Source organism: Desarmillaria tabescens (assembly GCF_030435595.1).
Source record: "Desarmillaria tabescens strain CCBAS 213 chromosome Unknown EV420scaffold_3, whole genome shotgun sequence".
NCBI classification, from domain to species: domain Eukaryota; kingdom Fungi; phylum Basidiomycota; class Agaricomycetes; order Agaricales; family Physalacriaceae; genus Desarmillaria; species Desarmillaria tabescens.
Window position 1 is genome coordinate 1,245,217 of NW_026848302.1, and position 14,126 is coordinate 1,259,342.

Here is a 14,126-nt window from a genome sequence, read left to right on the forward strand (position 1 = left end):
CTGTTATCGACAGCTAGGCCTCAATCTATATTTGAAATTTCTACCGCTTCCTCCCTGAAGTGATCTTAATGATGTATGGTCACCTACGCCCGAGACCATTCGAATCCATGCTTTGTCACGCTGCGTATCTTTTTTTGATGATTATGCTACGCGAAGCCTTGATCGCATATTTCACAGCTACCGTCGATTTGAAGGGGACTGGAGTTCAATTTGAATGCCCTGACAGATCTCTCGACCTAGCTCGCGAATCAACTTTATTAAATGAATGGCAGTCTATCCTTGTGCGCGACGCGTTACGTTAAGAGAATACCACATGGCCGGGTATGTCAAAGGTTTCGATGGGATAACGTTAGTCTTGTGATTGAAGCTATGGTTCTCTTGCGGGGAATTCGAAGTGTATCTGCTTTCTTCTCCCGGGGAACGGAAGGACGGAGGCAAATTGCGTAGGCGCCACAAGCGGGGCCGCCGGTTACATGCGCGGTTTTACAGTTTCAAATCTACATTCCCGACCCTTTAGCGTATCGATCGGACTCGGACCAATTTCGTGTGTATCTGAAACGGAATATAATGAATTAATATTGCATTGTGAATCCAAAGTAGCAGTGTGTGAAATTTATCAAGGCAAGGCAGTATAGAGATATAAGATATACATAAGGCAAGGAGTACAAGAAAGCAACGAACAAGAAAACTATATACGAGAGAGCTAAAGCGCAAGGTGTTACAGAGATATAATATGCGTGATGAGGAGGTCAAATAGTACTTTACTATGTACGTGTAACGGCGATTAATGATACCTATTTGACTAGAGAGAATCGTACAAGTGGCGGAGCATAATGCATACGAAAACAAATGACAGTGACCGATGTAGGATAGTTAAAATCCGGGATGTAACGTTGGGCAAAGGGGGGGTTTAAAATATATGCAAGAAGTTGTATCTGGGATATGACCCGGTAGTACAGATATGAGGAACCTTTGGGGAGCGATTCAATCGTAGGTGGAGCCTACAAGCTTGTTCGGTGTCCAGACAGGCGCGAGGAAAGCGAGTAGGCGGGACTAGGGTGGGTAGCGGTGGACAGTAGGCAAGTCGAAAGAGATGTACAGCTAACCGTCTAGTTAAAAAACCGATAGCGGTTGGCGTTCGGAACCTGCGCGGCTCGAATACTTCAATATTCATCGCCACTCACACCAGCATGCCCGGAACCAGGTCTTCTCCCGCTCTCATCATCGTAATAGCCCTCGTTTGCGTAGTCCAGATCTATGCTGGGATCTAGAGAGGGGAGTGGCAGCGACGTGGGGGGCTCATAGCCTGGAAGCGGCGTAAGAAGGGTGCTGTTGGGTGGTAGCCGGTTCACCGGGGGTGACGGCGAAGTAGGGCGGACGTACTCTGAGCGGTTCGGAGGAACAGGATGAAGACTGTGCTGTGCAACAAGACTACTCGGAGGAGGGAATGGAACGGACGGGTATTGCGATTGAGAGCGGGTGTAGCTACTCGGTGGTGGTGGTTGCCAGCCAGAAGGCGCGGAATACCTGTTACGTTCATCGTAATTTGTGCGTTCGACAATACGATGACTGCGATCGTCGGATGGGTACCGAATGTCGTCGGCAACAGAGTAACGTTCGGGTTGCACATGCGACATTGAGACGCCCGAAGGAAGAATGTTCAGTGGAGGTGGGTACGAGTACCGCTGGTGCTGGTACCGAGAGTCGTATATCTCGTCTCCAAGGCGTCCCATACTACTCCGCCTCATCAGGTTGGAGGAGGGAAACTCGGATTCCTTTTTTGCTTTGCGCCACTGTTTTCGCAGCTCCTTGAATTCTAAGAAAAATAATTTAGTCAGTACGCCGGCTATGGAAGAATAGAATCACAATAATTGAATAGACTTACCGTTGGGACTACGCTTAGGGCCGTGCTTTTGCATGGTTACATGCGCGTTCAGATGGTTGAGGGTGCCATACGCTTTGTTGCAGTCTGGCCAGGTGCACTGATACAGCCGCTCGATCTCGTCATACCTTCTGCGGGGGCGCTTTTTTACGGCGTTCCCGGCCAAAGCGACGAATGAGTATCGTTTACTGGCGTCGGAGTCGTGAGGACTTGTGGGAGACTGGTGAACGCCTTGAGGAGGAATGACAAGTTCTTTATGAGTGGATGTACGCGCCGAAGGAGCAGATGAAGTGGAAGTACCTGTTCCTGGGGGTGACGGGCCGTAATGATCCTCATTTCCCTGTGAATACGAGATACCAGCGGTGGGCGAGGTATTAGATCCCGAGAAATTGGGTTGGTAGGGCGAGATGGGCTCTTGATTGGGACGAAAAGAGTCATCAGCGGATCTCCAGTTGCTTCCTGGAGAAACTGGTTGGCAAGTGGGGTAATCCATAGACTGGTATTGCTGACGCAGGTCCCTGAGGCTTGCCCCTCGCTGAAGATACCCCACGGCGCGGGGAGGAGCGTGGCCAGTGCTTGGGGTGCCCTCTGTGTACCTGAAGCCTTCCGTCTCCACGGGGTAGTGTACGGATGGCTCGGACATGCGCCTCTGATCGAGATAGTTAGGAGGGTAGGTTTGATATCTGCCGGATATACTAGAACGGTGTGGATAGCGGTCCTGAGAGGTATAAGAGGAAGACATGGACTGGGTGAGAGTTGACGAAGAGTGTACGTCAACTGGAGAAGGCGAATCGGAAAGGTAAGAAGGAGCCGGAGGGTCCGAATCTCTCAGCGAACTGAGTGCAGACTGGGAGTAATTCTGGGTCTGGTTTGGGGTAGATTCGTACGAAAATGGAACCTGGGGCGGGGGTGCTGGCTGATCAGAATCGTACATGGTTCCGGGGGATACTGGCTCGTCATACATGCGATGGCCATACTGGAAATTGGGGGTGGTACCGGGGGGGGAGGTCGGCGAAGAAAGGCGATCTTCGTCCAGGGTGGGGGAGTCTGATGGAATAGGTGAAACTGAAGCAGATACGATGAGCCCAATGTCGTGGTAGACGTCGGACTCTGTCACAAGGTTACGGGTACAGGAATCGAACTTTGAGGGCTGAATGAGGGAATCTTGGAAAGGAAGAGGCGAAAGCATTTATGCACTGGCTGACCAGGAAATGAAGGAATAAATGAAGAATCCGCTGGGGGGGAACGATCTGACCGGTATTCCGGACGAGATGACTTATGTGTACCGACGGGGCGCGTATATACAGCCAGAGAGAAGAAACTATGTGCAAAGCGCGAGCCCAGGAGAGAGAGGAGCAGGACGCCAGAGTCCAAGGTGGCCGGTCGCGTGGATTTGTACAGAAAGAGAGAATTTCAGAATCACAGAAATATAGCAAACGCTCGCGCTCGCGGGGGCTTGACTTTTCCGGAATACCCATTTTGGGATGATGGATGACTGTCACAGATCTCGATCTTCGCGTGACGGCTCTCATTAATTTTGGAATTTAAAGTCCGCGATGGTTTTTTTCTCCTTCTGGAATTCCAGAAGTAGATCCAGATCCGCTTGCCGTGTTACAGTCACAGTCACATCCAGATGCTTCTATCGCGTGTTCCGATTGGCTAGCAGAACGGCAACTCAACCTGTGCCGAACACAGACATCAGCTTCAGCCTGACGCCTGCTGCGATTCGAATCAGTACTTGATGCAGCAGCCGCCACCGTCGAGTTGCCTCTCTGCTGCCCCCATCTGCCCTCCTTTTTCCCATGGCCTTTCTTTTCCGCCCTCTTCCGCCATCTAGGAACCGCCAAGCTTCTCCAGGGAAATTTTATATATGTTTTTTGTTGCCGAACAAATCGCAATGATACTATATCGGGAAGACTGCCGGGACTATGAAACGTTTCTCGGCCTTCCAACAACCATCAGTTCGATTTGCAGGATCTGTATCATTTCCTTTCTCTTTTCGTTCTTGAGAACGTCGTGTCGCAGCGTGCGAAAAGTGGCGACCCGACGTTTGAGAATCCTTGTATACGGGCCGTAGCGCGAGAATACGGTGTGATACCGGCTATATCATGCGAATCCACTCCAGCGCATGCGGCGGGCCATCATCCGAGAGGAGCGTGAAATTTTTGGTTCCGCCCTTGTCCAGTGGATGATGTTTTCCCGGCCTTCGTTCTTGATCGAACGCGTCAACTGACTGGCTGCTCTGATACCCTCTCCTTCAGCTCACTCCAGCCAAATACGTCCAACCCGCTGCCACCAACCATTCAGTTTCTTTTGTATCTCGGATTTCCCCCCCCCCTCTCCCCCTCTCTTCGTCTCGAACCCGAGCAAAATTCTTCTCCTCTGGTCTTCACTATTGCCCCGCTTTGTTTCGCACCTTAGGGCTCTACTCCGGTCGGGTCGGATCTAAGATCTGATGGCAGGCATGGCGCAACACAACGCTTTCATGCCTGTTTATACCAGGCTGTGTCCTGCCTGTCGCTGCGTTGATGTCTTCTTATATATCAGACCGATCGTCCGTCTTCATTCTGTACTCTTCACAGCAATCCCTTCTCACAGGCTTCCTTATCTTTGCTTGTTCACCTGACCTTTATTTTTTGTGATGCCAACGTCAGCATTACTCTTGTAATACATAATTCCATTACAATTCATCGTTATCCTGTACAAGAGGCACGAGTCTCTGCGGACCACGTCTCTGGTGTGTATATCCGATGACAAGTCATCACCCCACTTGTCCAGGCATTTGCCGGCCTCCTCAATCTGCACAAGAAACCCGGTTTAATACATTCAACCATCTCGCCACCATTGATGAAGCAAATATTCCACCGGTTTTGATGGTGATTGATGAAAGAAAGGATTCTCAAATGACGCAAAGATCCCTTCGCCCCCCACGGTCCAAGGCGGGAAAATGGCGCACGCTTATTTACTCTGATTTATTCCTACAATGGTCCAAACTTAGCTCAAATACCGACAGTCCCTGTCCACAATGCACAGATCTTCATCCCACAAGGAACTGAATTCAGGAGAACCCTTTGCTTGCGTGATCCACGTGAAGGGACACGAGATTTGACGTTGGCGCCTGTGAGAGGGCGAGGCTCGTCTGGAGTTATATTCCTTTGCCAAGTTCCATAAACCTCCAATAAGACACGGAAAACTGGCCCGGATTTAAGGTGCGTGGCCCAAGGAGAATGGAAGTGGAAGACAAGAAGGCGAAGGAAAGATGCACAAAACACATTATTACAAGTTGGAGTATAATTTTAAATTTTATATTTCGTCCGTTCGGCACGTATAGCACCTGTGATCATCCCTACCGACGAGCGTCCTTACAACATAAAGCCCCCCCCGGCTTTTGTCATGGCAAGTACGGGATGTTCCAGATAATCAGCACATACGGTCCGAGGTCCTGGCTGGAGACAGGTGGAATATATGTGTACCGTATCTTTGCGCTTTGTTGTTCGTTGCACGCATGTTATCGTGCCTGATAAGAAGTAACTAGACCTTCGCATCACGATCGAAGAGAAGTTAATGGAACGGAAGAGCGAGCAGGGTTCATTTGTTTAATCCTTGTGACACTGGATAGAGTTTTTATGCGGTTCTCTGACTTAAATGGAACGGTGATAGGTGAGGGGACCCACAGCTGGACAACAGTGAGAAGTCAAGACCCACGGGACGAAAGGAGCTTCCAATACAGGACACATTTGACGCAGCCTTAAGCCACCAATAATACGACAGCATAGGCACGAGAACTTTATGCATGCACTTTACCGGTACTGCGGCTGTTGCTACCTCTTCACATCATCGTTTTTCCTTTCCAAACAGTGTAACAATCGCGTATCGGAGAGATGATGCGTGATATAAGCATCGCAGGCCCAGGTAAACCGAGCTTTGAAGGATCCAGAAGGAGTAAAAGCATGCGCAGGAGGTGTATCCAGAGACGTGTGGCTCAATGTTCATGTCAGCGCCCATTCAAAGAAATCAGTTGACGACCGGGATATGATCCTAAGAGTATTTTACGGTTTCACGCAACATCCACAGTTATCTTGCAAGGAACAGGCACAAGGTCACGAAGGGCCTTGCCTTGACGTCAATATTTATTGTTGAGGTCCTTAATTGGAATTGAGAAATTGAAAAAAGCACTCTGCGCTGACCTGCGAGGTACAGTACCTGAACGTCCATTGGGTGGTGTCGTTTTTACCGGATGACAACTTGACGCCTGCGCCAGATATCCGTATCCCGGCCGCGGGATATCGACAGCCGATGTCGAATTCAATCAAAACATGCGGGACCGATGACCACCGATGACCCTGATATCCGAGAGGCGTTGGCTACGGAGCTCGAGGCACACGCAAAGAAATACAATGTACATTCCCTAGGCCTTCGTATTCCCCGCTGGAGGCACAGTGGAGTTGTGATATTGTTACAGCCTGTGAGGGGATCAAGTAAGGATAAATGAAGGGTCAACAAGATCTGGTAGTTCCTAGAACAAACATCGCAGAAAATGAGGCTGAGAACGACCGTCGTGCAGCATGTAGCTGGCAACAGCTGCTTCTAGCAACAGACATCAATTGAGGGTGCATTTATGAGTTTGGTTCTGACGCATGGGAACCAAATAACACCACGTGGTTCCGTGGAAGGTGAATGCCGCATTAGGACAAGAATACTCTGCTCTGCTCTGCCACTGCGCCCTTGGAATGCGCCTTATTGTCGACGTTTCCCAGGCGGCTTTTTCTCTCTATTGCCGTGGCCATGACACGCTCGGACAAGAAACAGCCAGTGTTGCATCGCAGGCGTTCCCTGAGGCTCAGTAATCTCGAACATGGTGGCTACATTTTCAATCATTCTCTCGCGTACCAATACTGAACTGAGTCTAGGTATCAAATTGGCAGAACCCATCAAATTAGGATCATTCAAGGTGCACAGGAAGAGGCACAGAGTCCTGGACGATGCGAATACTACCGTAGCGCCGACACCGTCTTGTTCTCCTACCATTGCAATGCGTACTCGACGTATGACGCTCTCGGACCCGGATAATCGGGAACAGGCTCTAACGTGGCGGGAGCATGACCTGGCAATGAAATCCAAGGAACTCGAACAGCGTCTTGCTGCCTTGTCAAAGAAGGAAGAAGAAACAAGTGCTCTTTTGCAGCAAGCAAAAGAAAGAGAGGCGCGAGACATCTTCCGGCAGCTTGAGGAGCATTTCACTTGCTCGCTGTATGTTTGTCTTATATTGTATTTACCTTAGGCTCATCGAGTTTCAGATGCTACGACATAATGGCATCTCCGTTCTCATTGAATGCCGCGGGACAGTGCGGCCACACGTTCTGTGCCATGTGTATCCTTAAATGGACATTCTCGCGTTTGCATAGACTCTGCGGCTGCTGGCATGAATCCGTCGATTGTCCCATTTGCCGGAGTTTGGTGGTCATGACACCCGAAAAGCCTCCTCGACTAGACTTCACGTTCCCTTTTGTTCCGAATAGAACTGCCTCAGCTATATGTGATTCATGGGTCGAGAGGCTTGCATACCTGCTGTCTGAGACAAAGAAGGGGAGAGGCGGCAAGAAGAATAGGACCCGTGTTGATAACCCCTCTGATTTGCCGCACTGGAGAGAGGGCGGCGCCGCGCGGAAAGAATGGCTCAGGAAACGTAGGCATGTCAACCTGTCCATTAATATCTCATCATTGTATGCTTATATGCGTTTTGCAGTGAAGGGAAGGCATTGATGTCGTCCTTGTACAGCAATTGGAGCCGTCTGACACCCGAGAATTTCGCAGCCATGAAGGATGACTTGGGTGTATAGGCTGTATGGTTTCATCGTACCCTTCTCTTCCCCTTGATCGTGAAGGCCATTCATCATTCACTCTCCTTATAGAACCTCACCCCCATATACCCTCAACGTCGCATCAGTTATTTTCACACGAATCACTTATACTTATTGCATGCCCACTCATCCACTTGCAATCGCCAATTATCCTGTATTACTACCCATCTGATTTACTCATCATTGCTCCCCGCAGCTAGTTTGAACGAACAAATAATGTGTCAGTAGCTACATTGAATAGTGTCCGTACGATACAGAGCCTTAATTACAGAAAAAAACAGCGTTCTTTGAGCCCTCGCATTCCTAAGATGTCCTGTACGATGGTTAGCAAGTACCAAAAGAGAATCCACAAAACACTTACCCAATCTGTAGGTGTTACCCAAAGCTCTGAAGATCCGTCCATTTTGCCAAGTACGGCGGCGCCCTTCCATGCAAGCACACGAGGATCAACTTCCTTCGGTGGTGCAAGAATCTGGACCTTCTCCATGTTGACCACCAGCGGTGTTGCAATCGCTTGAAGTCTATCAGTCAACCAAAAATCAGCACCAAGGGCGACGCGCAGTCGAAGGAGCCCTTTCACCTGCTTTCCAGTGCATGTGCCATTCCGGGAACAAGAGCGCCCCCACCGATAACGAGAACGGCCTGAAGATACTTTCGTATCTTATCATCTCCGCCAGATGCCCGCGCAGAATTAAAAATGGCCACATCCAGCGGCAATTTACTTGCCTCGAAGCATACGTCAATGTCATAGCCATTCGTTGGGCTGGAGGATGGGGGTATCGGCTCCGGAGCATCGGGAAGGGGTATCAGCTGCTGTAGGTTGCCACTCGATCCTTTCATTGCGTCTTTGATGCTGTCAGGCGTTCCCGCTCCCGAATCCTGAGGGGCAGGAACCGACGCCACATCAATACTCTCAGACTTGGTTGCGTCTTGATGTGATACAAGGATCTTCATCAGTCACTTTGCCTTTGTGAAGGATGATCATTACCTTGCTCGATAGGAGCAGCTCCGGCTGTCGGACTTGGCAGGAGGTGTTGCGTTGAGATCATCATTGCTGATGTCTGCCAGAGGAGGTCCTTTAACCTTAGGCATGTTGGAATGGACGGAATGGACTGACCACGTTTTCTCCTTGGATTTCGAGCACGTCTTCTGTGACATCTGGATGGCCGTTCAATTGGAATCCGACGCGCTTCCGGTCAAACTCTATGACCCGAGGTTCGAAAAGACACTGGTTTTAACATGACTACTAAGTGAAAAATAAAAGAACAACAGAATTAATACCATTGGTGCGAGAATAATTTCGTCGTATGCTCGTAAGCCGTACTTTTCAGTGGGTTTCCCCGGTCTCCGAACGACAAAGTCGTAAAGATTCAGGGCGACGACACTCTGCGGCGCGGTGGTCATGTAAAAACTATCATGTCATAAGGTCCTTTACATACCTCGTTCAGAGTGCAGAGTCTTGCCTTGAGATCTTCCATAATGTTCCAGTCGTATGCCCGGGAAAGGTCAATATCCCGATATGGGAAACCAATCCTTTCCAGTAGCACAAAAAGAAACTCTGTAATGTCATCACCGCCTAGATTCAGGTTCATTCTACTATCGGCGATGACTAGACCTTCGTCAACACACGCTAACGAGGTTGATTTCGCGCCTATGTTGACGACGCATGCGTTGGAGACTCCAGCACCGTACGTTGCTGCCAAGGATTCCTTTGAAGTAGTCAGTGGGGACATAGGCGTTAGAGAGGAGCACGAACTTGCTGAGCACATAGTTGCTTGAATCCCATGCCGACTAACAGCATGTTCACCCACTCACGGACATACGTTCGATCGTAAAAATCCGGAAGAATGAGAATAACAGAAAACATCTGTGAGGATTGCTTTAGAAGGCGAAGAGGCTGACGTTGATCTTCTCACCCCGTAATCCCGAGGATTTATATTGAGTTTGTCTCTCAATGTATGGCGTAATATCGTTTCTATGTCTCCCATAAGGACTCGAAGAGAGGAATAATCACGGGTGTTGAAATTAGGACCGTATATAGGCCATTTGACCGAGTACCCCGCATGTTGAGGATCTGCTATTCGAAGGGCCTGACACAGAATAAGAACAGGAGGATGGAGAACCTAAAGTAGCGTACTTTCTCACCGACCAGAACATCCTCACCGCAAGATTCGTCGAACCATTCCACCTGAAAGGGATCATTATGTTCTGGGATGATCTCTGGCTGAAATGCGGTGTTGAAGGTGGATGCAAGGTTGGCGGCATTAGGTGTAACACGCAATTTATAGAACCTCATCCTGTCCCGAAGAGAAACAGTTATGGCAGCCAGCTTCTCTTCAAACTATTTGCAGTTGAATCCTCAGCAATGTACAGGGTAACAGCAGAGACGTACAGGGTCTTCGGATAAGCCACCGTCTTCAGCAGAAGGAGAATTGGCTGCACTTGACGTCCCATGTCTGCCCTTTCGTGGTCTCGAAATACCCTCCACAAAGACAGGTGCTGGTGTCGGCGTCGTCCTGCGCGCTATGACATTTGGTACTGCGATGGGTGTGACATCTGACGCGCGGCCAACACGGAGAAAGCGGGATCCTGGATGTATGACAAGGACAGCGGTACCACGCCTGGAACGGTGCTCAACTCTACATGGCAGACGGGGACCTTGACAAGTACTCACCTATCCTTGTTGGTATCCTCTGACGGTGCTATGCTCTTTCGAATCGAATTTCTATACCAAACTGTCTGTGTATCCGACTTCAGGTAGGTCGTGCCCAAATGTTTTGGATTGGGTCTAAGAACCGGGCGTCAAATGCGAGCAGAAATTTTGAGTAAATCAAACTGACGGTAGCGGGACGTTGAAGGAGGTATAGCGGAGGCCTGTATCATCACGTTTTACATTTGGTATTCCTCTGGGCATGTTTTTGAAGAGTCCGGCCGGTAGGTGATAGAGGAAGAGAAGCAAAGGAAAAAGTGAAGATCATCATTGAATTGGACGCGTACATCACTTTGTCCCAAAACGGTCATGAACGCTAGCCTGAGAATCGCTGCTCACCTTACTCATCTCACGCAAGCTGAAGGCTATGATAGGATGTGGATATGGTGAAACAGAGGCAACAGAAGATTGAATGAAAAAAAAAACGGTAGGAAAATTGATTCCACTAACCTGAAATGAACAGGCAAGTCCGACATCCATCTGGTGAGAATCTTCTTGCATCAAAGGCCTCCCTAATATCTAGATGCGCAGTTTTCAGGGATGAACTTCGGTCGACGAAAGTTCAAGTGGGCAGAGTAATCACATCACAGTGCCGACGCGTCGGTACAAGTTTTGTCTTGTACCAGTTTGCATTTGATGCAAACTACACTGGGCTTGATGAATTTCGCAATGTCGCACTAGCCCGTGTCTTCTCTGAAGGGCTTGCTGCCTGTAATATGACAAAGGCTTCGCATGCTGGGTTTCGCAACAGGTCTTAACCAACACGTCCCCATTTCTGTGCCAAGAGCGCCCGCCGTAATTGTCTGGACATGGTAACCGTACCTAAAACAATGAGGATGTATGCCAGAAATCTATCAGAACTTCAAATTGATCCCATAGGGCAGTTTTTATAGTTTCTTTGGCTATCGTCTCGCAAGTACGGGCTGGGCTACTTGCAATTCTCTGCATCCTAAAGGTCTCACACCGAATTTGTTGTATCTGGTCTCCTTCGTGGCCTATAACCTGCTGCCTGCTCATCGGCCACCCCTCAGGATCGAAGTCTGGGCATTCACTATCGATATAAAACCTCGAAATGTGGATACCCACCTCTCATACATTTTGTTCCGCCATTTTACGATGCTGTTTCCATCTTCATGTGTTGTTCTTGCCACTGACCTTGCTGCTAAGTCTCTGCTCGTGGTTACGTGCCCAGGATCGAAATTAGCCGTGAGAAAACCTCATAGTATCCGTTCGTCTGAACTTGAACAATGTGGCTTCTTTTCAGATAATTGGATTCTAGATAGGGACGTTACTTCAGGTTCGTTCACTCTTGAAGCCGTGCAACCCGTTGCTCATATTGGCCTTTGACAGACCCGTACCAGTCGCGTCAGGTACGGCATACCTTGGCATTCCATGACATTCGTTCTTCTAACAAACGCTAATGTTAGCCTGTGAGAGTCGTCCGTCCTACGAAATCTGTAAGTACGTCCTCTCTTCTTTGTCGCCGTCTTAAATTTGATCGTGGGTTTGTCTCGGACGTTACTTCAATTAATATTTACTTGTTCGATCGGAAACTCGTATCTTCCTTCTGTGAGTACTGAGCCACTGCCCAAGGTAAACGGTTTCTCACCATAAGCGGTAGGAGTAAATTCATTCTACAGTAACTGGTGGAGACAACGGTAGGACTTCTCGCCTTCGGCAGAGACACGTTCTCTAAACTGGCATTTAGTCACTATCCATTGGAGTAGCTGGCCTCTGGGACATTACGGTTAGCGCCTCTTCTGGCGTTGCGAGTTTGTAACCAAATGAAAACCCAGGTCCCGTTTTAAACTATATGGCCAAATGTCCGGACGAAGGTTGTTCAAGCTTCTTAGCAGATATGACCGATTCAGACGCTCCTTGGTTCAAGGTTTGTTTGCATCAGTCGAATCTCACACATTTGTTCATATGTCTCGTTACGGAAGATTCAACAAGACGCCTTTGATGTCGCCACCTCCACTTGGGCCTCGGACATTCTGGCCAATAACGACGCCAGTTATGACGTTACTATACCAAAGGTGAGCCCGTTTATTCAGCTGCGCTATTGTCAGCAAATGACCGGTTTTGTAGAACATCGCCTCTGGATACTACGTAAGTTGGGGCATGTTACTGAGCCAATGCTCAGATGCTCATTTTTATAACGGCAGCTCCTTCGACATGAAAACCTTGCGTTGCATGGTGCGTCATCAGAAGGCGGTGCACAGTTCTATCCAGGTTAGTCGTCATTCAAACTGGTCGTCATTGAAAATCATCTGACTACATACGGTCTAGTTTGCGTTCAGCTTGAAGGTAATTGAATAGTAACTTTCTTGTCAAAAACTCTAATCTAACCGACAATACAAAAGTGACTGGCGGAGGAGACATGGAGCCTTCGGGTTTATCCTTCCCGGGTGCTTATAATGTGGGTTTTTTTGATATCCGTTGCCCGAGCCGCAGTATACTCATTCGGGGATCTAGTCTACAGACGCGGGCATCTTGTTCAATGTCTACCTTAGCGACGAAAGTAATGCGGTAAAGGGGAACATCTCCCATCTATTGCGTTCTGATTGATGTATTTGCTCTAGGCCTACGTTCCTCCAGGTGGAGATGTTTACCCCGGTCTTAACGATTGAAAGATGCAGATGTGCTTGGATGGGCCCGGTCAAGTCCTTCGCGGCTAGAATTGTTCTCATATTGCTCCAAGATCGCAGGTAGATCTCAGCAACTGCAATACAACGCGTCACGGCCCATGACGGTCCTTCAGAACATCCATTCCTTGTTCCTGGTACCCTCGTTCACGATTCTTCTTGTGGTTCTCTGCAGCCAGTGATTCCATCACTTTTATTAAAATCTATCAGGTGCCAGAGAATGGATGTACAGAATGATCACAATATGGATAAGCATTTATCCAAACTCCACACAAGTAGCGCTGCAGGACCTGGAACCAGGGCGGGAAAAAATGTAGTAATCTTGCTTCAATATCTATGATTAACTTTGTGCAATGTTCGCACCAGGGATCTGTGCGAGAAATTTCGGACTTTGTGATTTTAACCGCCTCCTACGTACTCCTTTGCCAGTCCCAGGTTGTAACATCCCGTTTACGTAGGAGGAATAAAAGCTATATTCGTGGCGGCCCGTAATTGCGGTAAGGGCCCCACTTATGAATAATACGCAGGCTCGGTTACAAAAATAAGCAATAACCCGCAATATTTCAAAGGGGAATAGAGAAAATGGGGTAGCAGATAGGTTTCGGTACCGAGTCCCACAAGGCGGCGCATCATCGTTTGATCATTCAGACGCCGCGGCGACACTTTTTGTCCCAGGCTGCCAATGTACATGTACTTGGACAATTTCATCGGCGCTCACTGAACGGACTCGTGTATTCAATGAATTATGATCGTGCCATGAACATATCAGAACTGAAATGAGTGCGGTTCTAGTGTCGGGGCACTTAGCACTAGTAGAAACGCGCTGATCATTTCATGACGTTGCCAGGGATTTACCCTTCTTGGAAGATCCAAGTAAATTTCGGCTCAAAGATCTAGCGCTTATTGAACAGAATACGAGTTGAGCTCTAATCTGCTCTAATTCGGCAGGAATACTCGTGTGAAATCTCAGGGCGGTTCAGAACTTGTTGACTGTGACGAGTGGGTTTTGCAATCAGGACAAGAACTCA

The 14,126-nt window shown here is 48.7% G+C and overlaps 4 protein-coding genes across 4 annotated transcripts; 2 read left to right on the top strand and 2 right to left on the bottom strand.

Moving 5' to 3' along the window:
* Nucleotides 1–773: 773 nt before the first annotated feature.
* Nucleotides 774–3,071, bottom strand: EV420DRAFT_1699948 (Zn finger family DNA binding protein; the record flags this gene model as incomplete). Its single annotated transcript, XM_060479481.1, has 2 exons — nucleotides 774–1,816; nucleotides 1,886–3,071. The coding sequence occupies 2 exons, from the start codon at nucleotides 3,069–3,071 to the stop codon at nucleotides 1,164–1,166; spliced, it is 1,839 nt and encodes a 612-aa protein (XP_060337725.1). The 3' UTR covers nucleotides 774–1,163.
* Nucleotides 3,072–6,520: 3,449 nt separating this feature from the next.
* Nucleotides 6,521–7,915, top strand: EV420DRAFT_667619 (uncharacterized protein). Its single transcript, XM_060482999.1, has 5 exons — nucleotides 6,521–6,740; nucleotides 6,793–7,132; nucleotides 7,180–7,572; nucleotides 7,629–7,738; nucleotides 7,795–7,915. Exons 1-4 carry the CDS (start codon nucleotides 6,668–6,670, stop codon nucleotides 7,720–7,722), a joined length of 900 nt encoding a protein of 299 aa, XP_060337726.1. The 5' UTR covers nucleotides 6,521–6,667; the 3' UTR covers nucleotides 7,723–7,738; nucleotides 7,795–7,915.
* A 60-nt stretch (nucleotides 7,916–7,975) lies between these two features.
* On the bottom strand, nucleotides 7,976–10,742 carry EV420DRAFT_667575 (uncharacterized protein). Its single transcript, XM_060482998.1, has 13 exons — nucleotides 10,584–10,742; nucleotides 10,418–10,531; nucleotides 10,136–10,364; nucleotides 9,881–10,084; nucleotides 9,660–9,833; nucleotides 9,500–9,610; nucleotides 9,183–9,452; nucleotides 9,025–9,129; nucleotides 8,861–8,971; nucleotides 8,732–8,804; nucleotides 8,324–8,672; nucleotides 8,105–8,264; nucleotides 7,976–8,056 (listed from the first exon to the last, which is right to left on the bottom strand). The coding sequence occupies exons 1-13, from the start codon at nucleotides 10,655–10,657 to the stop codon at nucleotides 8,009–8,011; spliced, it is 2,022 nt and encodes a 673-aa protein (XP_060337727.1). The 5' UTR covers nucleotides 10,658–10,742; the 3' UTR covers nucleotides 7,976–8,008.
* Nucleotides 10,743–11,569: 827 nt separating this feature from the next.
* On the top strand, nucleotides 11,570–13,083 carry EV420DRAFT_1699964 (endoglucanase-4; the record flags this gene model as incomplete). Its single annotated transcript, XM_060479482.1, has 13 exons — nucleotides 11,570–11,681; nucleotides 11,718–11,750; nucleotides 11,804–11,823; nucleotides 11,881–11,910; nucleotides 12,162–12,225; nucleotides 12,250–12,341; nucleotides 12,397–12,489; nucleotides 12,542–12,562; nucleotides 12,619–12,685; nucleotides 12,743–12,760; nucleotides 12,817–12,872; nucleotides 12,929–12,982; nucleotides 13,036–13,083. 13 exons carry the CDS (start codon nucleotides 11,570–11,572, stop codon nucleotides 13,081–13,083), a joined length of 708 nt encoding a protein of 235 aa, XP_060337728.1.
* Nucleotides 13,084–14,126: the final 1,043 nt, after the last annotated feature.

Coding starts and splice junctions, on each gene's coding strand:
- EV420DRAFT_667619 (XM_060482999.1), top strand. CDS start 6,668: ATGACACGCTCGGACAAGAAACAGCCAGTGTTGCATCGCAGGCGTTCC. Junction 6,741..6,792: donor GCTCAGTAATCTCGAACATG/GTGGCTACATTT, acceptor AACTGAGTCTAG/GTATCAAATTGGCAGAACCC. Junction 7,133..7,179: donor GAGCATTTCACTTGCTCGCT/GTATGTTTGTCT, acceptor ATCGAGTTTCAG/ATGCTACGACATAATGGCAT.
- EV420DRAFT_667575 (XM_060482998.1), bottom strand. CDS start 10,657: ATGCCCAGAGGAATACCAAATGTAAAACGTGATGATACAGGCCTCCGC. Junction 9,453..9,499: donor AGCAACTATGTGCTCAGCAA/GTTCGTGCTCCT, acceptor ACTACTTCAAAG/GAATCCTTGGCAGCAACGTA. Junction 8,265..8,323: donor GCACATGCACTGGAAAGCAG/GTGAAAGGGCTC, acceptor GTTGACTGATAG/ACTTCAAGCGATTGCAACAC.